This window comes from Sardina pilchardus, chromosome 2 (assembly GCF_963854185.1).
Source record: "Sardina pilchardus chromosome 2, fSarPil1.1, whole genome shotgun sequence".
Lineage (NCBI taxonomy): Eukaryota > Metazoa > Chordata > Actinopteri > Clupeiformes > Clupeidae > Sardina > Sardina pilchardus.
This window is the reverse complement of record NC_084995.1, coordinates 7,046,705-7,071,589: the sequence shown is the minus strand read 5'-3', so window position 1 is coordinate 7,071,589 and position 24,885 is coordinate 7,046,705. Positions and strand designations below refer to the sequence as shown.

Sequence of the window (24,885 nt, the reverse complement as noted above, 5' to 3'; positions counted from 1 at the left end):
AAGAGGAGGAGGAGGAGGAGGAGGATACAAAAATAGGAAGAGGAGAAGGAGGAAAAAGAGGAGGAGGTAGGAAGAGGAGGAGGAAGAGAAGGTATGGAGGGGGAGATGAGATGTAAGAGAAGGAGAACGAGGTGTTAAAGGGAGGGATGGGTGCAAGAGGGGAGTAGAAGGGCAAGGAGGAGGTGGAGGAGGGGGAGGAGGTGGAGGAGGGGGAGGAGGGACAGCGGCATTCTCTCACTTCTCCTTTCGCCCCTGACCACCACTGAGACCAGGCTACAGGAACAAGTTTAGATTAACCACACCAACACAAAGGAAGCTTAATACCCTCATACTTCCCTTTTCAACAGAAATGGGCACAGGTTGCCTGGGTGCTGTTCATTTCTAAGGCTACGTCTACCTAGAAATGACCTTCTAATGGGGCTTTCCCATTGCATGGTATCAGCTCAACTCGACAATACTCAATTTTGGTACAGGGTGTTCATTTTCCACTGCAACAAAGTACCCCCAAAAGCTAGCCGATTGCCATAGCAACGCTGAAGAAAACTGTAATGTCATTAACATCACCTTTCAGTACCAGTTCAGCTTACTTGGAACCTCAACGGAGGTGATACCAATAATAGAACCAGGTACCAGTTTTTGCTAATGGAACCCCCCCCCCCCCCCCCAAAAAAAAAAAAACCACTAGAGAGGTGTCAATTCAATTTCACACTATCTACAGCAAATGATAGCTCTAAGCATGAACCCAGCCTACCTGACACAAGGAGGTGTCATACAGTAAGTAGTCTTAATATGGATCTGCGTAAAACCACTTTGCCAGGATGGAGCTATATTTGCTCAGTTTCTGGGTCTTTCTGTGGGTCTTTAAGTTTAAGAGTGGGTGGCGCATCCTGTAGGTAGGTGATGCTTGAAGAGAAGTACTGTACTTACGCTCCACAAAGTAGGAGCTGGCCTCAATCTTCCACACTATTTGGCCTTTGTGGGAGCCATTCACACCACGGTTCTTGTAGTCCAGGAAGTTCTCCGACAGGACTTCATCTGAAACAGGAACAAAATGAAAATGCATAATTTATCATTTACAAAATGATAAATCAAATATATGCATCTTACATACGTAGCCATGAGAGATTGTATCAGAAAATGTTCTGATAGAGAGAGAGAGAGAGAAAGAAAGTGAGAGAGTTACATGTGCATCTACTGTAGTGTTTCTCTTAATGCATATGTAGGCAAGTCTACAGTATGTTGAATATGCCTTATGTCTGTGTGCATAACACACTGCATACTTTTTGTGTGTATATATGTGTGGATGTGTCTCTCAGCGTGTGTGTGTGTGTGTGTGTGTGTGTGTGTGTATGTGTGTGTGTGTGTTTGATGAGCGTGGTGTGCCAGAGAGTGTGTGAGAGAAGGCAGATTTGGAGAGGAAGAGATGATCAAGGAGAACAGACAGAAGCAGACAGCTTCACAGCCCCTTTCCATGTCTACACACACACCCCTCACCTTCCCCTCCTGTCTACACACACTCCACACACTCCCCTCCTGTTGACATGTTCCTCCCCTGTGCTCTCCTGTGTACACACACCCCTCACATCCTCTCTTGCCTTCACACACACACACACACACACACCTCTATGACTGCCTCTCTGCCTCTTTTTCATCTTCATCATCCTCTTGCTCCTCGTCTCTCTCTTTCTCCCTTCCTCATTCTATCCCCTTTTCCCCTGTTACAGCCCATCCTCTTCCTTTGTCTTTCCCTTTCTCGAGCATTTAGTCCCTACTCTCCCCTCTCCTCCTTCTCTCTGTCCTCCTCTCTCTCTCTCTTCCTTGGCTCTCCCGAGACTTCCCGCTCTCATCCACTCTGTCTTCTCCTCTTTGTGCTTTCCTTCACTTCTTCTTTCTCTCTTTTCTCTCTCTCTCTTTAGACAGTCACCCATACTGAGCACTGCCTCTGTCTCTACCCCCCCCACCCAGCTGCACTCTAAATCACTTTATCTGTGTGTGCATGTTCATTTCTGAGGGTTTCTCACTGGATCTTATCTCTCACTCTCACACTCATTCTCTTCACAGCTTCATGCTCATCACCATGGCGATTCGGGGCCATAATCTGGCACGTCAGGACACTGTGCCACAACGAGGCACTCCAGTCTCTCTGATGAGGATGCGCTTACACCGACAACTCTTTCTATGATTACATTTTAGTCTACTCAGTTTCCTTCATTTATACAATGCCCTCAATAGAGTGATATGCTGAGCCCAAGGCCTGAGCCCCTTATAGGAAGCACAAGGAGACAGCGGTGAGGAAAACGCCCTCTTAAAGGTACACTATGCAGATATTCACCTTAACCAAGCCAATGTGATGGTACACAAACTAGTAACAGGCAGTTAGCTCATCTAGCATAGCTACACAGCATAGGTGTAGCGAGTCGTAACAGACATAACCAACCATGCCACTTCAGGAACGGAGGCCTTCAAAAAATCATGCAATTTCAAGAAATCTTGTGAGAATCGTGAAACATTACTTTGCCAGTAGATATAGCTCTTTGGAGATTTTTGCCGTTTGTTAATCCTTCACTGCCACAACAAAAGCATTTTCATAAGATATCAATTTAAGATATAATACATCAACTGCCTGAACACTCAAGCAGACTCAATATGAATGGCTAAACATTGTTAGTGCCACTACATACCGATGAGGTACATCCCGATCCAGTCCCCAGCGTCCACCTCCTCCTTAATGTCCCAGCTGAGGGTGATGTCCTGCGACTGGCCAATGGTGTACTGGGCGGTGCTGACGGCCAGGGTGGAGCGGCTGTGCGAGGTCACCAGGTCCGTGTCGCTGGTGGAGCGCGGCAGGCTGGCCAGGTCCTCGGGAACGCCATTCTGGAAGTCCACGTGGGGGAACTGCTCCGGATTGAAGCTGTGCCGGATCGGGTCCTTGGAACGCCGGCGGTTCTGGGAGACGCGAGACGGGGAGGCCATGATGGCCAGCCCGAGAATCCGGTTCTGGTACAAGTTCTGCCCGTGGAAACAAAGAACAGAGTGTGACTAGACAGCCACTGACCCAACATGGTCCTTCAGCTCGTGAAGCGCCAGATAAACTCTGCAGTGACACTTCACACTTGATACAGGTATACAGCAGGTGCAACTATCTCACAAAGAACAACTTATACGAAAAAACAGCACTTGTAATGAACAGCAACTGGTTTATTCATAGTAAGGGGGGATTAATATAAACACTCCAACTATCTGACATAAAGTAGAAAGACATGGTTTACATAGGTCTACAAGAATGCTTTTTTGTATTGGGTAGCATGCACAGTGAATCTCTCTATAAGATGCAAGTGTCATCTAACTGTGAGATACGTGAGGACAGGCTTCCAGATCCAGACACAAGCAGAGCCAATAGATCTGCAACTCCTTCATTATCATTCACAGTTGGGACACAGTGTGTGAGTGAAACATTATCATTCACAGTTGGGACACACACAGTGTGTGAGTGATAGGCAATGGGGTTTTCAATATCCGATAAAGCAGTGGGTCTACTGTAACAAGTGGTGGAATTAACAGCAAACACATATCATTGTGAAAAAACCACAGACTATTCGGATGCATAGCAGGTTTTCTTTCACTTTTGGGGGAGCAAGCACAGTAGGTCTGCAAAATGAAGATGACATATTCATCTTATTGGGGGAGGGCAGTGTGGACAGAACTCCAGATCTATCACATGATTCCATGTGATGTCATATCTGCCAGTTACAATGATCAGAGCACCATGTTGTGCACCCTATTGTAGAACTTCTGGGTGCACACAAGGGCAATGAAAGAATCAACACACAATAATAGTAGTTCCCTCTTTTCTCTGCTGAATCTGAATCATTACAAAAAGACCATATCATCACAGAGGATAATGCTCTATGACAACGCACACATCTGTGATTCAAGCTACTTCCTCTCAATACCAACATCTGCTTCCTGTGTGCTGAAAGTCGGGAATTCATACTCTCATGCCTAACAGAGACAGAGCGTTCTTCTCAGCCGTCTGTATCAGGAAGTTGATCTCCCTCCCTCGGGGGGGCTCAAGGATGCTGTGCGTCAGTGGTGTCACAATCGACAGAGTCATGGTGCCCAAGTGGCAGGCTCCACTGCTCTGCCTTTTGCTGTGCTGTGCCGTGTCATGTGTCCTATGCTGTGTTGTGGTATGACAGGTGTGCTGTGTTGTATTGTGGTATGTGTGCTTTGTTATGTGCTGTGTTGTGGCATGAGTACTGTGTTGTGTTGTGTTGTGTTGTGTTGTTGTGGTATGCTGTGTTGTGGTATGCGTGCTGTGTTGTGTTGTGCGTGCCTTGTTAGGTGTGTTGTGTTGTGGTATGTGTGCTGTGTTGTGTTTTGCTGTGTTGTGGTATGCATGCTGTGTTGTGCTATGCATGCTGTGTTGTGCTATATGTGCTGTGCTATATTGTGCTGTGTTGTGGTATGCGTGCTGTGTCAGGTGTGCTGTGTGAGGCGTGTGTGTGACGTGGCAGCATGGCACGTGGGGCATTATGGTAATGACATGCCCTCTGGGAGCCATGCTGGAGGGGGGGGGGGGGCAGGAGCAAGAGAGGAAAGTGAGTTGGAAAAGAGGAATAAGAACGTAGAGAATAGAGAAAGAGAAATAATAATAGACTGACAAGAGGAAGAGAAAGAGAGAAATAAACTCCCCTCCCTCTTTTTCCCTTTGCTCTATATCCTCCCAGCTGAATATAGCATGCACGCCACATACACACACAAACCACCTTGTGGTGTCTAGAAATCTCTATGGGCCACAGCACACTAATGTACCTTCCTTATTTCAGCAGCACTGCAGTTTGTGCGTCAGCAAAGACAACAAGAGAAATGCAAATGATCACATGCACCAATCCTTTGTCAGGCACTTGAGGCATAATGGTTTGGTTACACCAATACCTTTCCACCTTTAAATACACTACTGAACACAGCTGTCAGTGCTCCCACACCGTCCAAGGCTACTCTACACACAATGATGCCCTGAGCAAAAGGAGCTGAGCTATAATACACGGATTCTTCAGGGCTGTCCAATGGATCAATGGTATCACTAACCCACTGCACTCTCAGGGGCCAATAGACAGAGTGTGTGTGTGCGTGTGTGTGTGTGTGTGTGTGTGTGCTTGTGTGTGTGTGTGTCCTTGGGTGTCCCTGAGTTTATTCCAGGTCATAACTGCAACAAGGAATCTGAGCCAACATGGAAATGAGAAAAACAAGCATGGATCAGACCAATGCAAGGGAGCGACGTGCAGAGAGGAGAGGAGAGGAGAGGAGAGGAGAGAGGGAGAGTTTGTGTGGCGGGAGGGGAGGGGTGTTTGGGTTTGGTGGACTCTTTCATCTCATTACAGAAAAACAGAGATACTTGCAATAGTACCTACAGCACTGAAGCACCCACTCAGAGCGTAGGCAGGGCTCTACCGGGGCAATGCATCATGGGTAGGCACAGCACGTGGGCCGAGGACTCTGATAAGGTGAAATGGTGTAACGTTAGCCCTCGGGAGACACACACAACACTCTTGACTCGTGAGTAAAACACACACACGCACACACACACACACACACTTACTGCCCTTGACCAGCACTTGTGGAGATCAGAGGAGGGTCAGCCGCAGCTGTGGTCAAAGTTCAAAGTTCAGACGGCTTCAAGCAATTACAGGGGTGCCCCCCCCCACCCCCGTTACATAGACACACAAATGTCACAATACTTCACAATTTCACAATACACAGAATAGACTTCACAATACACAGAATACAATTAAGGATTTAGGACAAAAGGTGCAAGATATCAAACAAATAACATCTTGGTTTGTCACAGACAAATATTTGATTATGTGGTCACATAATCAAATTCTCTTGAATTCACTCCTCACATAAATCATATCACATCAACCATTTATAAAACATTGTTTTAGAAGTGTTACAGTCTAATTCCTCCAACTTTAAGACTAACCTGATTCAGAAAATAAAAAAACATTACGAAATGCCTTGTGCACAAACACAACATCAGTGTTCTTGTAGCCGTTGTAAAAATAATGGGGGTAATCCTTCATCAGTGTGCCCAGCTCTGGAGCTCACCCAGTCTTTGTTTTAATCTAAGGTCATGAGAGTTTGCCTAAAAGTGCTCTGCGATTAGCAGGAGGCGGCACGGGAAGTGAAAATGCAGGCCTTCAGATTAGAGTTGTAGTCAGTTATGAGGCTACCTAAGCGATAATCTGATCTGGAATGGATATAGGCTAGACGATGCCCAGATCTGGCCCTGTCTTAGTCACTATCTGGATGTGTGTATGACAAGGTCCCCCTCGACCCCCACCAGCCCCCAACTGGACTACATAGATGCTGATATAGAACTGTAGAACTGTAGAATGGATCTAGGCTGAAAGTGGATATCATACCTCCTGCATGTCTGCTCGATATGCACATTCTCGTTGCTTTATGGAGCATTACAAAGTGGTATATTACCCCAAACATCCAATGGGTAAGGAACCCTGAGGCCTTTCATTATTTGAGCCAGAGCATGTCAATAAAGAGACTTGGATAAATATAAGACACACAGCCAAAATCCAGGCCACATCCAGGCTAGATCTGGGCCAAATCTGGGGCGGAGCAGTGCCAGACCCAAGCCAGATCAGGGCTAGATCTCTCTCGGTCAGCTGCTTCATGGAGTGGGAGGGCCTGTGGGTTGCAGACGATGCTCCGGCTATCACAGTCTCTGTGCCAATATCATCATCTCCTCTCGCTGACAAAGTGAATTATAACCATATAAAAGCTGTCAGAACATTAGATTAAATAGCAACGCAGCATGGAACGGCAGTCTCCTCTTCTCCCTGTCTCAGCTCAGCTCCCCCCGGGCAATCAATCAGAATGAAATGGCTTGGCTAAGGGCCCTTACTGGCGTCCACTGATATGCATGCAGGGGCAAGAAAGGAGGAAACTTAATGCACTTATGTTACTGAGGAGATAAGCTCCTCCCTGTCCTCCTTCACCGCCTGAGGTTTGAGATGGACTGGACTGACTGCACTGCTGTCCTAAACAAAGAAAAAACAGTTAGCTCAGTATCCAAATTAGCGCATGCTAGCACTTCATCTGACTAGCTCTCTCTATTCTCTCTCTCTTCCCAGAATCAGCCGGAAGAAAGCTATTTCTCTCTTTTTACTCTACTTTGAGTTGTGTGTGTAGGAACTTCCAAGCTATCTGGTGTGAAGGAGACGAGGTGGTGTCCTTTTTTTGGATCAGGTTTTTCCCCCGAAAGGCAGTGGGCAGTCTCTGACAGTCAGTGACCAATTCAAAACAGAATGGGCGATCTCTGAGAGAGAATTGAACATGAAGAAATTGACGCACTGGCTAGTTGGCTGGATTTGTGGGAGGGACTAGACCATTTTCCCCGGAAACCGTTTATTTTTGGTCCAAAATATATAATTCTTTCTATTTTTATATAAAGCTTTTTGGTCAAGCACAGATAGCAGTGTGGTTTTATGGAGAAATTGGATGGAAGGGTCTGAAATAACAGAGGTGTCCTTAATGGCACAGTGAATGTGGTGGATTGAACTAGGTGAATTAAGAGAGTGTTACAGCTACTGTACTATGAATCTGGCTTCTGTTCTGCTTGGCTTTTGATACTTTTTTCTCCAGTTGTTCATTTGTGTTGTTATTGTCTTGTTTAAGTCTGTTCTATTTTACTGGCGATAAAGGAGACCTAAAAATGAAAGCCACTGTCACACACTCACTAGTTTCTTTGTCTTGATCTCCCTCCGCGCTGCATCAACCTGACATCACATGAGGAGGGCTCGCCGCTCGGCCATCCCACGACCGTCTCCCGTGACGGCCCCTGCTCCCTGCTCTCCGCTCCGGCTGGATGACTCATGACTCCATGCATTTTTTACACTGCTGGGAGGCAGCCTCAGCATTTTCAGCCCCACTCCCACTCCCACTCCCGCTCTCCTCAGGCCCAGCCCACTCAGATGATTCCCTGCACCCGCCATGCTGCCAGACCATAACAGCACTGCTCGCCTTCATTAAACTAGCCCAGTTTTATTACATTCAGGTCACTGCAGTGGAGTGAAATGTAATTAAATCAGGTTGAATTCAATGTATAATATTTGGAAAAGCCTGCATAAATTCAACTAAGTTGAATTAAATTCCGTTCCAACATTGAATTCTATTTAAGTAAATTAGGCTTAATTCTATTAAGGCCAATGTATTCAATTCTATTTAAGACTATTTAGATGTTATTTCTTTACAGGCAATGGTGGCTAGCATAAGGTCTGCTGTTCCTGGAGATAGCAGGTGATGAGATGGAATGTGCCCATGATATGAGGTACAGTAGAGAAGACCTGCCAGCTGTGATCTGGGCTGTCTGTGGTGATCAGCCCGTGTGGACTGGAGCTGTGGATGGATTGGATACAAATGTCACATTCCTCTCAGCATAATGTTGTGCTGAATGCAAATATGCTATCTAAAATCGGAACTAAATAGTTAAAAATATACAGTAGTAATAAAATCTGGATAAACAATCGAGTCATGGTAAAAAAGGAAGAAATAGAAAATGGAAAAGCATAGGTCAGTTGCTCTGATGCAGCTCAGCCATTGTAATGGGCCCAGTGCTCTCTTTAGTGTCAGTCAGTATGAGGCTGAGGCGATGACAACAACAACAACAGAATCCCGGGCTAATTTCATTTCCTGTGCTTCCCCCTCTTCTGATGAAGGGCACACAGAGACATGGGAAACCTCAGCCTCCTTGGCCTCAGCCACCCATCCCACTAGCCACAGCAAGCCCATGTAAGTGGTGTAACAGGGATATCTATCCAGGCTTTATCAAATCACCGAGACATTCAGCTGCCAATTGTCATTCTCTGGACTGCTGGGCTGAGATGGATCACGACTCCTATCATCAGAGCGACTAGCGGGACTAGCTGCACCATCCAAACGGGCTCGGTAAGAAAGCTCTCCGCTCTGACACTGACAGCCATGCACGTCAGTGATTCTGGTGAAAAGCTGATGATATCTGAGGTTGACACATTATACCCCACGTGCCTTGTTCCTGAAGCAATGTGTTGAAGGGCTGAAATTGTGCTTATTTTCCATGAGCAGAGCCAGATCAGTGCATGACCAATAGATTCACTGTCCACACACACAGAATGGACAGCTACAGAACAGTTCACTGAATTAAAAAAAAAATAATAATATATATATATATACTGTTTCAAATCTGGGGGGAAACTTTGAGATGGGGGGAGTGAAGAGGAGGAGACATGCTGACTTAAGCAAAATAAACTGCATGGGAATGGCCTTGAGAAATACCCAGTGGTCGAATTCACTTTGTGTGTGGTGTTCCATACAGATGGTCTGCTGGCATCTATTGATTATCCAGCTTTTTACCTCATGTTGGGCTACCTAAGAGTCCACTCCGGGGGAGTGGACGGGAGCTTCGCTCTCCCAGAGCCATTCCTCAGGGTGGTGACGCTAGGGGGGATCAATAGGCAGCTGGGTCCTTCTCCACACAGTAGTGTAGCTTCTCTAAGCCCCAGTGACAGGCAGCTGGATCAATACTAATCTGGACAATCTCTGATACTGGTCAAAATTATTTTGCCTTTGCCTAGCTGTTGCTGAATTCAGCTATCATATCCAGTGTAGTATAATGACTTAAAAGAGTGCTGAGGCTGATCTGTTCAGATAAGAGTATATGAACATTCAAACAGCACACCTGACTAAATTGATCATGTTTAAAGGGACACTTCACTGATTAGCATTAAGCTTTGTACCTTTAGAAAACCAGACATGTTTTTGAATGGTCATGCACCATTCCCTCAGTTTGCCTTGAGATGGAAGAAATATTTCAATGAAGCCCGTGAATAGGACTTCCTGCTTTCAATGATGTAAAATTATGATTTTTACACCATTGAAAGCAGGAAGTCCAACATTGAAATCCATATTTCTCCCATCTCAAGGCAAACTGAGGGAATGATGCACAACCATTCAAAAACATGACTGGTTTTCTAATACAAAGCTTAATGCTAATCGGTGAAGTGTCCCTTTATCTGTTAAGGTGAAGAATTAATCGATTAAATGAAACGATTCTTCATTACCATCCAAGGTTTTATAACAAACAGCGAAAAGATATAATTCATTGACTCAAATTTCTTCGAGATATAGTAAGTATACTGCTTAGTCATCCTTTCTCTTTACCTACTTTTACACGTTGTCTACGTCAAAACCAGCATGGTACAGTCCTGTGTTACTAGCCCAAACAAACATGCTCGAAGAAAGAAACCGGCATAAGCATTCGGTCATTTCACTCTGGGAAAAAATGTGACAGGGCCACGACGACGTTGAGGAGGCCATGTTTTCTATATCGACATCAGACTGCGCGATATGGAGCTAGATACAAGATTACTGCTTGGGCTGGCCACACACGCACACACCTGGCGACCGCGCGCACGCACGGGCACACGAGGGCACGCGCGCCCACACACACACACACACACACACACACACACACAGAGAGAGAGAGAGAGACTCAAAGACACAACATCCCAGCATCCTTTCCCTAGATCGGATGATTGACTTGGCCTAGCCATGCAGCAGCAGCTGTATGCTAATAAAGCAAGAGAGGGCCTACAGCAACACTGCCAAATGCCAGGTTTAACCTACCACTAACACAGCGTAGGCTATCCCGATTTCCCCCATGACTTCACATGCAGCGCGGTATGTCGATAAACAAATATAGGCTACTATCCATCAATCGCTCACCTGGGTCAGTATGACCTGACGGTGAATCATACTCCAAGCGCGATCCCTCAAATCCCTGAGGCTATTTTCCGACGTTGCACTGATACTGGCCAAGTATTCGCCATCACACAATATCCATCCCCCAGCATCATTTACGATCTGTTACTAGCTTGCTGAAGGATGCGAGTCTCCTTCCTCGTTCCTGGGTACCAGCACGGCTGTGACCAATGGGAGAGGGATCTGTGTGATTTCTGCTCCCGGTCCACCCGCCCCTCCGTTGTCTTTCTTTTGCGCATGCACGGTTGTATAGCTTCAGCAAGCGCACGTTGACCTCTAGTCTGTGAGTGAAACTTACAAGCAATACAGCAATAACTGGTTATTGAAATATTTAAGGCTGCGGATGGATAGGCTACGACAATGTACATCAAGTGAGCTAAAAGATGATTATCCGTTGCAATGTTGTGGGCCTGTCATTTTGTGACATGAAAGATATAAGGAGTCCTGTTCCGATGTATATTCAAACAAAAATGATGGCGTATAAATTTCCAAGTTGGATCAGTTAATCAACAGGACTAGCCTACGTTATGGGGGTAATCGAAGCGATAACTCGTTGGGAGCGACATCTACTGGTTGAGTTAACGAACTTATAGTTATAGTGAGGGTTTAAAAAGAAAGTGGGACCAGACCACTTTCGAATCACTGTCTCAGAGCATTCTTTATTTCTTCATGTTGCATGAATGTCAGCAGGGTTTCCTGGGAGTGCTCGTTAAACATCATACATCCATCGGCTTCCACCATTGTGCCTGAGACATGGTTCATGTAGCCTAATATAATTGACATGTTGGCTAAGTCGTGTAGGCCTATAAACGCAGAGAGGGTTAAAGTGGTTAGTAATCAAAGATTTTTGATAAAAGTGTCTGCTAAATTAACAAATGTAGCCTATGTACATGTGCAAGATGTCATGAGTTCTTTGAAGCATGTGTGATGTTTTACAGTCTTACCTTCCTCTCATGGGATGCAATAGCAATGGTTACAGGAATTGACATGCTCTTTTAACTTTACCAACCACCTCCTCCCTATATCAATATGACTCACACAGTGTTTCTGAGAACGGAAGTCTACTTCTGCCACAGATCTTACCACTAACAGGCAGACATTCAAAGATATATTTAGGTTGTGTTGGGGTGTGGAAATAGGTTAGCCTGTATTGTTTTCAATAGGCCATGAGCAGTTGATAATTACATACAAAATTATGAAAGGCTTTATGAGCCATAAGAGCTCATTACTTTTCTCCAATGTCTGTATGGTTGATGGCAGTCAGCTAATATGATTTCACGACAACCAAATCATATAAAGTGTAATCATGATACACTGTAAAAAACAACCTATAGAATTTACTCAATTTATCGCGGGCGAGGATTTGCATCTGCTTTGGTTGGGTAAATGTCATCTATTATTTTGAGTAAAGACTACCTACATTCAACAGTTCTGAAATACTTCAATAAATTAGGTACAATAAATTAGGTACAATTTGCCCAAGATTTTTTCAATAAAGTTACTCAAAATAATAGAGTAATATTAACTCTAGATTGTTAGGCATTATTAACCTACTTAATAATTACTAGTAATAATTATCTAATATGACTAATTAATTATGAGCCTACCTATTCAGGGAAGGTTAAGTTTATTGAGTTATTTTCAGACACAGCAGACTGTATTGAGAAAGTTAACTTGTTTAATCAATCAAATGATGGAGAATATACAAAAAGGATCATAAAACATATTCACAATATATTCAAAGAGTTTGCTCAAACAAAAAGTATACTCATACAACTCTGCTTTGTGCTTTATGTGTCTGTGTGCACCTGATCACTTCACAACTGGTTTTCTGAAACATAGCCTAACATAATAATAGGCTAAATAACAAAACATTCAGAAGAGTGTACAGTTCAGTGCTTCTGCTGTGTGTGTGTATCCAACAGACGTGTCCAACACCTGCAATGGATAGGACAGACAGGCAATGATTGTTATGTTTGCATGATTCACAACAGAATGTGTGGTTTTGTTAAACTGATGATAGAAAGTTAGCTAGTTAGCAACCTAATGAAGCTACCATCGAATATATTAGCTTCCAGTGAAGTTTGTCATCAAAATTGGGAAATTGAGAGTGAATCAAGTTGTTAGCATACACTGGACAGTTAAGTAAACACAAGTCCTTCAAATCCTTGTGTTCAGAAACAAGCAGAACTACATTTGAATGTTAAACGAATAAAGTGTAACAGCTAGCGAGTTCGCCCATTGACTTTCAATGTGTGATGTTAGCATGCTAGCTTTCACCCACAGAGGGGGCGAATTTCTGAACCTTCTAACGAACGACCGGCCAAACTTTCTGGTTCAAGCATGCATGCACGTTACCCCGACTACAACTCTGGTAGATTATAACCATTTAAAACGTTAACGTTAACATTCCCTATGATGATACACAGCAAAGCAACGTGACAAACAGGAATCAGAGCTTACCTTGAATTCAGCAGCTCCACCATAGCAGACAATCAACTGAGCACGTCCCTCTAACCGCCAAGTGTAGAGCAAGAGTCTTTGGGTATATTTTATGATCGTTTTTTAGGTAGAATTTGTTACTGTTAAAAAATAGGTAATGTAGGTAGAATTTACCCTTTATTATACATTTCAGTTGCTGATCAATATACGTAAGTAAATTTTAACTCATTCATGGGAATTATAATTACCACCCTCCCTTAGGTAGAATTTGTGACTGCTAAAAAATAGGTAATGTAGGTAGAATTTACCCTTTATTATAGATTTCAGTTGCTGATCAATATACGTAGGTAAATTTTAACCCATTCGTAGGGATTATAATTACCACCCTCTAAAATCCTTTTTTACAGTGTACAATAACTACAAGTTTAGGTTGGCATATCTGTAATTGATTGATTTTTTTTTTTTTTTCTGAGTGTGGTAGATCTCTAACATACAAAATAACACTAATAAATACTAAATCTAACCTGTTCACCCAAGCATAATTTATCCATATAACTAGTTTTAGACAAGTGGTAGCTCTACCACACTCAGATAACATTCAGACACTGATGAGTACACTTTCTGGTTAAGGTATATGAAATGAATTAGTTAACCTTGAAAAGAGACTAACACACAAATAAATGACCAACAGAATGAAAATAGACCTTGTGCGTATGTCTTTATTGCTAAAAACAATCCAAATTCTTGTATTGCAAACAGATTTTTTTCAGGAGACAGCATATCCAAGAAAGTGCCTCAGTGCTTGTATTTTAATACGATGTGCTAAGCAAAGAATAAAATCTATTAAAAAAAATCTAAAAATCTATACTGTTGTGGTTTTCAAGACACTGACTGAAGCATCTGTACTGAGGTCTTATCAGTCAACATATTAGAGTTCTTACAAGAAGTCGCTCTGCCACTTTGACTTGTGGTTCCTGATGTGGGCACAGTGATCTTCAGGCCTGGGAAGTATCTGGCCAGCATTCTCCTTAAGTGATTCTGAAACTTCTTCCCCACAAAAGTGTACAAGAGAGGACTGATGCAGCAGTAGAGGAAAGCCAGGTTACGTGTGATAAAAAGAGCATAGTCAAGGGAATCTGATGGGCATTCTGTGCTGAAAGACTTCTCCAGAGCCTTCAGGAGGATGACGATGTTGTAGGGGGTCCAGCAGATGAAGAAGGTGAGCACGATGACAAAGATCAGCTTCACCGCTCTGCACTTCTCTCTCATGCGTGTGGAGAGGACCCTCACAGTGATACGCATGTAGCAGTACAGCACAATTGCTGCAGGGATCAAGAAGAAGACAAAGAACTGTTGGTAGTAGCCAAACAGCTTCCACTTGGTCCGTGTCTCATGGTCAAAGCCAAGGTCCTCACACAACTCGCCGTATTGTTCATCGGAGTGTGTGTCGTGCAGGACCAGCTCTTTGACGCTAGATGCCAAACTCACCACCCACACCACGACGGAGGAGCTGATGGCGTAGGCCTTCCGTCTCTGCTTGGCGGCGGTGATGGCGTGCACCACGGCCAGGTAGCGATCAAAGGTCATGAGCGTGAGGAAGAGGATGGAGCTGTAGAATCCAATAGAGAACAGGCTGGCCACCAGCTTGCACATGGCCCGGCCAAAGATCCACTCCGAGGCGTGGTAGACGGCATTGAAGGGGAGGCAGCAGGCAAACAGCAGGTCTGAGATGACCAGATTGAGCAGGAAGATGTTGGTGACGGTGCTGAGCTTCTCATACCTGTAGATGATGTAGAGGACCAGGCCGTTCCCCAGCACGCTGATGATGAAGTTGATGTAGAAGAACGGCGCTTACGACAATCGGTGGAATGTTCACTCCCCAGGAGGATCGTAAACGATTGTCGGCCCCGTTTCCCTAGTCGTGAACGACGTTCTAAGATAGAATTTTACGGGTTCTGAGACTGCCCGATCGCAAATCGTAGATATCAAACATGTTTGATATTTACGACTGGAAATAGAATGTTGAGCAACGACGAGAGTTCTTTTGATAGGCCTACTGAACTCGAAGGAGAAAAAAAATAAAAATTAAGTGGACAAACCAACTAGGATCGAAGCGCTTGAAGAATTGTGAATGTTTGTACAACGCAACGTTGGTTGGGCTCATCAGTAGGCTACACCCACCATCAAACACAAACACAAACAAACACACACACACACGCCTGCATGTGTGCGTCTGTAGGTATGTGTGTGTACACCAAATTGGACTACCATACCTTACCAACTATGCACAGTATCCCATTAGCTGCACGCCATCAGGCAAATCTACAACGTTATCAAAATTAACTTAATGCAGCGCTCTATCCACGCACATACATTTTGTTTGAGCAGGAGAGATTAGCACGAAGGCGCGCAACTAGGATACTTGTTTTGTTTTACCTGCTATCGTTACCAGCACACAATTAATGTGAAGCTAATCACAACTCAATACTCAACTCATCATGGATATTATATCGCAAGTTCTTTTAAACAACGAAAACAGAAAGGATGGAGAATGGAGGCAGCAAAACTAGGCCTATTCCAGATGGACAAAACAGGTAGATAACTGTGTGCTTGTCGGAATTGACTAGCTGTTTAAAGCAAGACGTTAAAGATAACTTAGCTTTATAGGGTTGTCTGTGTAACGTTGTCCAAATGAGTCGGCCACTGTTAGCCTTTATTACAGTGCATGCAAATGCACTGTACTGTTCTTCCTAGGCTTCTTATAGTTATTATTATTCCGCTTACCACTTTTTCTAACCGCAATTTCTCTTCAACCGTTTAACTTAGAAACTTCATTCAAACTTTGTAACGTAGGTATTCTAATGGATCGGGTTGCTATGACTTTTCAACTTTGTAACTTTTATACTTTTTGAACTATTAAATAAAAACTATTAAAAATTTCCCCATAGACTTAACATTGGCCTCTATGACATCACAATCGGGTCGTTGAGCAATTAGAATCTTATGCCAGGTGGCCAGCCCCACCTGCAGCAGCCCTCTCTCTCTCAGGCTTTAAGCATACAATAGCTCTGTGAAGACTACATATCCTGTTAACTGTTTCCTCTTTCCACAACTGTTTCAAAATAAAAGTCCTCACTGCAATAATACACTATTAAATCATTTAACCACTGAAACTACTCAACTATTTAACTGTTCAACCATTCCAACTGTCAGTTATCATCAACTATGCCTCCAGTCAACTAAATGAAACCTCCATCTACCTAGCAACCAACATAGCAACCATTAAAACTAAGCGTTTTTGACAGTTTCCATAGCAACCAACATGATTATACTACAGTAACTTCTTTATTCCTGATAGTGGGCACCATGGATACCCTAGCAACTACTGTTTCAAAATAAAAGTCCTCACTAGCAAGTTAGCATTGTTAGCATGGTTAGCATAGTTAGCATTTTTAGCATAACTGCTGAAAATGATTAGCTAAGTTAGCTAATCAACCTGGTTAGCACTGTTAGCATAGTTAGCATTTTTAGCACATCTGCTAAAATGATTAGCTAAGTTAGCTAATCAACATGGTTAGCATTGTTAACATAGTTAGCAATGTTAGCATAGTTAACATTTTTAGCATTACTGCTAGAAATCATCAGCTAAGTTAACTTATCAACCTGGTTATCATTGTTAGCATAGTCAACATTTTAGAATACCTGTTAGAAATCATTAGTTAAGTTAGGACAGGAATGTTTAAGCTTTAAAATGTCTACCTTAACACCATCAACTCTCTTTAAACTATGCAACCACCATGTTTACCCTAGCTACACCTTAGTAGCCATATCTAATTTTTTTTGCATTTTCATGCACTGGTAATTCCTTGGAATTGCATTTCTAGTTGTTGTATTAATGTATTGATTGCATGTGGATACTGTTATGTAGGCTACTTTTTTGCTGACCAATGCACGAACCTAAAACCGAGAAACGGACTTGTCCAGTAGGCTAATATTTTCCGGTGGGAGAGGTTGTTTGATGGGTGTGACTGTCTCTCTCACACACACACACACACACACACACACACACACACACACACACACACACACACACACCTTTAGCTCTCGCATGTGTGATTCAAGTTATGCTATTTGGGCGGACTGATTATAACTAGGCTAGGCCTCATTTACAGTGTTACCAAATGTAATGCCAACACGCTGTAAAACGGCTAGGCCATAGCATGTAGCCTACATGCACGAAAGTTGAAACCATTTCACACGCATGCATAGAGCTACGTCAAGTTATCTGTTATGAAGCGGAGGGCATAGCCTAACATCTTAGCCTGTAGAGCATGGAATAATGTCGCACTGCTGCTACAAGTAAAATTGAGCATCGTATGGCGATGATCAACACACAGCAAAAACTAGGCAGTCTGGCCATTAGGCTTACCTTTATAAGGTCCACTGAACGTTTCCATTAAGTTCCACATTGGGCTAGCCTGCCTACTTTAACGCACCAGGCAACAGGCAAAAGTACGAGCCTATGTAAAAGTATAGGTTATCTTATCACGAACAGCATCCAATTACTGTTCAGATGCCTATTGGCCTATTCCAAAAACTTAAATTTCCGTGAATTTATATTATATTTTCTCCATGCAAACATGCACTGCGAAGCTCTCTGTTCACTGCTGTAGATTTATTTATTATTTTTGGAGTGTGAAATTATGGGACGGTGGTAAGAAGTGGGGAAAGCTGCATGTGAGGAGTTCGCACTCTTGACTGGGAGATTTGCTGTAAAGTAAACTCTGTAACGTTATGGCCTAGTCATCGCGGCCAGCAAGATCACCCATTCTGTCAGACTTTGCTGCCTGCTCGTCGTCCTTAATGAAACCCTGCGAAATCATATCAGGAGCTCTTTTTCGCATGCGAAATTCCGCATCAAACAAACCGTTCCGAAAGTTTATTTCATTGCAACGAACTTCGGTGAACTAGATTGCAACTCTATCCCATTCAATGTTCCCCGTTTTTGGTGGTCCCAGCTTTGGGTCATGTTATCATTGTAATGCCATGAAGGCTAGTCTACCCGACTGAAGAACGGGTGTGACATGCTTTCAGGAAAATGTACTGAGTTTTCATCTCACACGTCATCACGGAATATAGCCTACGTAACAAGTCAATCGCAGGAAAAATCTTGTAGGCCTAATCGTGCGGAACAGTCGTGTAGTGTGAGCATGTTTACGATTGGAGACACGATAATCGGTTGCGATTCTCTTTATGTGTGCGCTGCAACCCGACGTCAAAATCGCATACGATTTTTAAATCGTGTAGTTTGAGCCCAGCTTAAGGGGGGAATTGACCTTTCGCCAGCGTTTGATTGACAGACAATCTGACCAATCAGAACGCTTCTAATACCGAGCTCATGGATGTCTGACGTTCTGTCTGGAGCAACCCCAAAATCTGGGCTTTTCTTATATCTACAACTCTTGCGCGCATTCTGCCATGGCTGAAGCACTTTTCCAGCTACGCACGCTGGAGGGCTGGAATAAGGTCGAGCGCCACTAAGGTGAAACAGCATATTGTTCATGTCCTAGTAGGCCTAGCTCTAAATACATGTAGGCAACACGGAACGTTACTAATCGACATTGCAGTATCAAATGTGATGCTTATAAGCTGACACGGTCTCATGTTTTCCGCATTACAGTGTCACGACATTACCTCATCCATGAGGCTACATTGTTAAATAGTGAAAACCCCGTTATAATCACCCACTTTGAGTATTGGAGCTTACCGATTGTGCATCTTCAGTTTTAACTTGACGTGAAGTCTTAATCCCATAGCATACTTCGTTAGAATCTGCCCATTTCTTCCCAACTTCACCGAAGTCTTCCATACATGCGCACAGACATCTGCACTATAGTGGAGCAGCATAGTTTATTCTCTCGTCTTTTAATTCGTTTGTAATGGAGATTGAACTCGTTATGCCAGTGGGGTCTACTGTGTTCGAAGCTGCAGATGTCAGTCTACATATTTCTTAGCATATAGATAAATTGATATTATGCGAGGCAGCTGCTAGCGAAACCTTGTAGTCAACTGTGAGTGTTTGAATTATAAATCTACACACATTAGCAGATGCTAATGAAGCAGATTCTAACGAAGTATGCTGTCAAGCATGTCTTGACTCTTTATAAACAAACGTCAAAGCAAAAGTGAAATTTCGTGAAGTAATTTCTTTGTTAAGCTATGTGATGACACATCATTTTACTGTAGGCAGTTCTTTATTCAGTTCACCTTGCATACGTTTTCAAAATCGAAGACTGGTTGGTGTTCTTTCTGGATTTAAATGGCATTCAGAAGGTCATTGAGAAAGCCCACGTTCCACGTTTTCATATCAACCTCAATTAAGGAGGTGGTGGATCAGTCTGGTTCTTTTTTTTAAATAAATCACGCCTCTTTCATAAGCCCACCTTGATGTCGAATTTGCGCGGTGTGGGTGTGACAGAAGCGGAGATGGGAGAATCCGCTTAACAGAGGGCGTATTCACACCAGGAAGGTCCGTTAGTTCACTTATTTGGTCCGGACCAATTTTTTTTTCTTTTTTTCTTTTTTAGTGTGGTTCGCTTTCACACCGTGATTAATTGCAACCGGACCAGAATTTATAAACAAAAGCACATGTGCTAAGGTCGTTCAACCATTGGCTGGTAAACGTGTAGGTGGGGTGAAGAATAGGAAGCCAAAAGGCGCGTTCAAGTTGGCTGCGCAGCACAAAAACTGCGCAGCACAAGATGCACGTGGTTAAAAATCTGTCCACGATGGTCTAGATGGGCGTGTTTTCGACTCGGCAGTCGGTATCACATGGCCTCAACTTATCGCGGGAGCAAGGCGTGGCCAGGCGGCTGCTCCGCAAAAGAGCAGCCGGTCTGGAGGTACTGCGGAGAGCAGCGGAGCCTAGACCCTGCCTTCATGACGTCAGGTCTTTGCCCTAATTGGCTTTTACATCCCTGACGTGTGTGCAGGTGTTTAGATGCCTCCCCATATCCACAAGAGTCCGTGCTGGTCCGTACCTCGTGATTCGTCACATGGTCAAGTCTAGCCAAGTCTACACTACGGGAAGTAGAGAGTGTACAACTTCATAGCAGCGTTTGCATCCCCGCCCCTGCTGCCACCGGCAGCTCTCGTTGCTGCAAAAGGTCATTTGGAGTTGAACTTGAACACGGCTATTGTCAAAGTTGGCCCACGTAAATACTATGTTTGCGTACTGTACTCGTTATTATCCTAGCAATATAGTTTATACAGTTACAGCTTTGCAGAAGTGCTTGAGCGTCAAGACCGTTTGATGCAAGTTTAACAATATCATGCTCGTAATTTTGCAACGACAAAGACGTGCAACAAAACAGCTGAGAAGAGCTCTCATGTGTGTCCAACATGCTAACAGCAGGCCTACGGAAGACGGAACGAGTAGGAGATGCAAAATCAAATTATTGTTGGCAAAAAAGCGTTAGCCCACTGCTGCTTACAGCTGTTGTGCGTCACGGAGCTATCCTACATTTCCCATAATGCGCAAAAACTACGGGAGCTCGTCAAATCCAAAAAAGGTAGATTTCTGTAACTGGGTCGGATCGAGGTCGGTCTGCTTTCACACCATAAACGAACCGCACCAGGGTTCGATAGGAACCGCTCCGAGACCACCTCCTCAGCTGGGTCTCGGTCCGCTTGTTTGGTCCGCACTAGAGTTCGAGTGATTGTATTCACACCAGTCAAAAAGGTCCGAACCAAGCAAGAAACGAACTTGAGTTCGTTTTAATCGAACTAAACAAGGCAGGTGTGAATACCCCCAGAGAGACGCGCAACACAAGCGCGTAAAGAAAAGCTTACACGCTATTTACGCGCAAAGGGGAGAATTCCCCCTGAAGTCATTAGGTCATTTAGTTACTTTTAGCCTATATCAATGGACCTGACTACTGATTGCTGCTTTTTGTTTGTATTGTATGTGTGCTTGATTGTATGATTGTATGTTTGTGTTGACTATTATCAGCTGTGCACCAAATTGCCCCTTGGGGACATTAAAGATAATCTCATCTAATCTAATTGTCATGGAATATGTATGAAGCATATTGTTGCCATCTGGACAAGTATATTTCTCAATGCTGCACTTCAACATGTTTTTACAGTATAATACTTTTTCAGTCAATTGTGTCAACGGCAATTGTGTTTTCTATGACACAATATATGAGGAAATAACCACAGAAGTCCTGGAGCCTTTAGTCATTTAATTCAATTTATGGCACATTTCACATTTAAAGAAATTAAGCAGATGTTCTTTCAAATATCATTTGTCTGATTTGGGATTGCCATATAGCCTACTGTACACAACTCTTAAACATGAAGCTTATTTAAGCCATAATGACAATAGTCACTATTCAAGCTATACTCACACTAAGCCATGGGCCTCAAATTCAAATTGAGCAAAACAAAACAAATGGTTTGAACAAGGAAGAAATAATGCTTGAAAAAGTACAAAACCAGTGAATATATTACATTGCTACTGTACATCCGATAGTAATTTATGCAAAGCAAACTATTACTATTACCTCAAGATGCAGGGCAGGGAGTGCATTACATCTTGCAAATATCGCCCGTCAATGGAGTGACAAAGGGGACCTATTCCTCGTGGTCACAGAAAGATATAACTGTTCTAGTGACAGATTTCTATGACATAGAAGACGACTAGTAAATCTAATTTGGGATTGGGAATTCAGATAATATTCTCCTCCTTGTGACGAGGGTGAATAGTTGGGGTTAATTGTAAGTTGTGTGACACGGCTGGGGGAAACAGTTTCTCTTATCCCACCGGAAACATGCAACAAACTTAGTCTAATTCTATTCACAGGGCCAAGTGATTCAATATGGACCTTTTCTAGGACAAATCTGTATAGCACTCAGGGCATATAACAGATCTAATGGATAATTTGTACTCCGTTTTTACATACATTAGTAGTTACTAAAAACAGATTTCCGTATCTTTGCTTGTGTGATGTGCATTTGGACCTTGTAAGGCCCCCGAACCTTATTCTTTACAGAAACACGCCCGCTAAATAAAGTCCGGTTGGTTTTGTGACTGCATCAGTGCATAGGACTTCCCTTCCTAAATACACAGATGAGTTCGCTACTCCAGTGTACTGTATGCCAGTGTATTGTGCAGTTCGTTTTTGCCCATTAACAGTGTCTTAGAAAGTAAGCCCTCAAATGGACAATCTTACCAGCTTCCCGCCTGGTCTCCTCTGTAGGCGTGCGCCTCTCGCAAGAAGTTCAATATTCTCGTTGACACAGGGGAGGCAAAAAGAAAACTCGAAGAAAGACTCTGCTACCTTTTAACAGAATACCTAACCAAGGGTTAGGGTTCTGACTTTATTCAATAAGAAAAATCTTCTTGCTCTCAGTAGATGAAGTCCAGAAGAGGTGGTGGAGAGCTGTGTCCAGAGCCCCGGTAACGGAACGTTTTTGTATTTCCCCAGCTGAACCTCAATCTATCACCTTTTATCACAGTCAGCTGTTTGTCTATCTTTTGTTTCTTTTTCTGGTGGCTTCCCACAACTCTTCACACTTAAAATTCCGACACAGCACACAGATGTTGCCTATACATGGCTCTACGCAGAAACTATTACACTTAAAACTCTAACACAGCATTACTCTATAAGCTTGACTAAAACACTTTAAAGGCTAAACAATCGTTCTTTAAAGGATTAAGCAAAAACACACTCTAAAGTTAAACAAAACCACACTTAAGCTTTACGTAAAATCACTCTTCTAGTCTAAGTAAATATTCTTTTCACACAAGTTATCTATCATTGCCGCATTTGCACATTTTTATTTGGTTTAGAGCAAGCTGGAATAAAGCAGCTATATTTAGACTTCTTTCTAGCAAACTATCTTGTGTAATCTTTTTACTTTTCCACAGTTCACATTTTCTGCCACTTTCTACAGTCTTTTGAAACCTTCTTTTTCAAATGACTACTGTACATTCTGTCAGTATACCACAAATGGACAATCAGTCTTCCAAAGGCATTACCCGTCACATTTGTGAAGTTGTCCTGCTGCTCCTGCTCTCCCACACGGTGATCTTCAGCCCTGGGAAGTATCTGGCCAGCATTCTCCTTAAGTGATTCTGAAACTTCTTCCCCACAAAAGTGTACAAGAGAGGACTGATGCAGCAGTAGAGGAAAGCCAGGTTACGTGTGATAAAAAGAGCGTAGTCGAGGGAATCTGATGGGCATTCTGTGCTGAAAGACTCCTCCAGAGCCTTCAGGAGGATGACGATGTTGTAGGGGGTCCAGCAGATGAAGAAGGTGAGCACGATGACAAAGATCAGCTTCACCGCTCTGCACTTCTCTCTCATGCGTGTGGAGAGGACCCTCACAGTGATACGCATGTAGCAGTAAAGCACAATTGCTGCAGGGATCAAGAAGAAGACAAAGAACTGTAGGTAGTAGCCAAACAGCTTCCACTTGGTCAGAGTGTCTTGGCTATAACCAACATTCTCACACAACTCGCCATATTGTTCATCGGAGTGTGTGTCGTGCAGGACCAGCTCTTTGACGCTAGATGCCAAACTCACCACCCACACCACGACGGAGGAGCTGATGGCGTAGGCCTTCCGTCTCTGCTTGGCTGCGGTGATGGCGTGCACCACGGCCAGGTAGCGATCAAAGGTCATGAGCGTGAGGAAGAGGATGGAGCTGTAGAATCCAATAGAGAACAGGCTGGCCACCAGCTTGCACATGGCCCGGCCAAAGATCCACTCCGAGGCGTGGTAGACGGCATTGAAGGGGAGGCAGCAGGCAAACAGCAGGTCTGAGATGACCAGATTGAGCAGGAAGATGTTGGTGACGGTGCTGAGCTTCTCATACCTGTAGATGATGTAGAGGACCAGGCCGTTCCCCAGCACGCTGATGATGAAGTTGATGTAGAAGAACGGCGGGAGGTACTTGGCACTAAAGTCTACAACAGCAGTCTTCGGACATAAAGGTACAAAGACCCCTTCTTCGTAAGGTTGGTTAGATCCATCAGAGTTGTTGTTTTCGTTCAGATATTCCAGAAATGTATAATAATCCATAGCAGTGGTATTCATGTTAACCTGAAAAAAAAGTAAAAAGTAGATAAAAAATCAATAGTACTTGGCACCAAAGTCTACAACAGCAGCCTTCAGACAATAACGCACCACTCCATCTGTTACATAGGCCTACGTCTCATTCTCCATACTTGTGTCATTAAGGGTCAAAAAGTACAATTAGTCCTCTTCTTGATTATAATCCATGGTGGTTTCAAAGCTGCAAACCTTTTTTATCTAATTTTATATTGTAAAATAAATAATCTGACAGATTATTTATTTTACAAGATAAAGCATATTGGTTGTACTTACTCAATGACGATGACTGTGTCTGTCAGACTCCAGGGCACGATGGTGAATGCACGATGGTGAACCTTATTCTTTACAGAAACACGCCCGCTAAATAAAGTCTGGTTGGTTTTGTGACTGCATCAGTGCAGGACTTCCCTTCCTAAATACACAGCTGAGTTTGCTACTCCAGTGTATGTCAGTGTATTGTGCAGTAAGTTTTTGCCCATTAACAGTGTCGTAGAAAGTAAGCC

At 43.5% G+C, this 24,885-nt stretch overlaps 3 protein-coding genes across 3 annotated transcripts in view; all 3 read right to left on the bottom strand.

Moving 5' to 3' along the window:
• hecw1b (HECT, C2 and WW domain containing E3 ubiquitin protein ligase 1b) overlaps positions 1 to 10,893 on the bottom strand; it is a 39,088-nt gene extending 28,195 nt beyond the window's left edge. Inside the window, exons 1-3 of the mRNA XM_062517392.1 lie at positions 10,783 to 10,893; positions 2,682 to 3,009; positions 928 to 1,035 (exon numbers count right to left, since the gene is read on the bottom strand). Of these exons, the coding sequence (XP_062373376.1) occupies positions 928 to 1,035; positions 2,682 to 3,009; positions 10,783 to 10,812 (466 nt within the window). The 5' untranslated portion in view covers positions 10,813 to 10,893. The remainder of the gene's footprint in view (positions 1 to 927; positions 1,036 to 2,681; positions 3,010 to 10,782) is intronic.
• Positions 10,894 to 13,963: 3,070 nt separating this feature from the next.
• On the bottom strand, positions 13,964 to 18,387 carry LOC134061937 (C-C chemokine receptor type 3-like). Its single transcript, XM_062517779.1, has 2 exons — positions 18,381 to 18,387; positions 13,964 to 15,110 (listed from the first exon to the last, which is right to left on the bottom strand). Exons 1-2 carry the CDS (start codon positions 18,385 to 18,387, stop codon positions 14,140 to 14,142), a joined length of 978 nt encoding a protein of 325 aa, XP_062373763.1. The 3' UTR covers positions 13,964 to 14,139.
• Positions 18,388 to 23,308: 4,921 nt separating this feature from the next.
• LOC134061753 (C-C chemokine receptor type 3-like) lies at positions 23,309 to 24,360 on the bottom strand. Its single transcript, XM_062517517.1, has one exon. The coding sequence runs from the start codon at positions 24,347 to 24,349 to the stop codon at positions 23,309 to 23,311; it is 1,041 nt and encodes a 346-aa protein (XP_062373501.1). The 5' UTR covers positions 24,350 to 24,360.
• Positions 24,361 to 24,885: the final 525 nt, after the last annotated feature.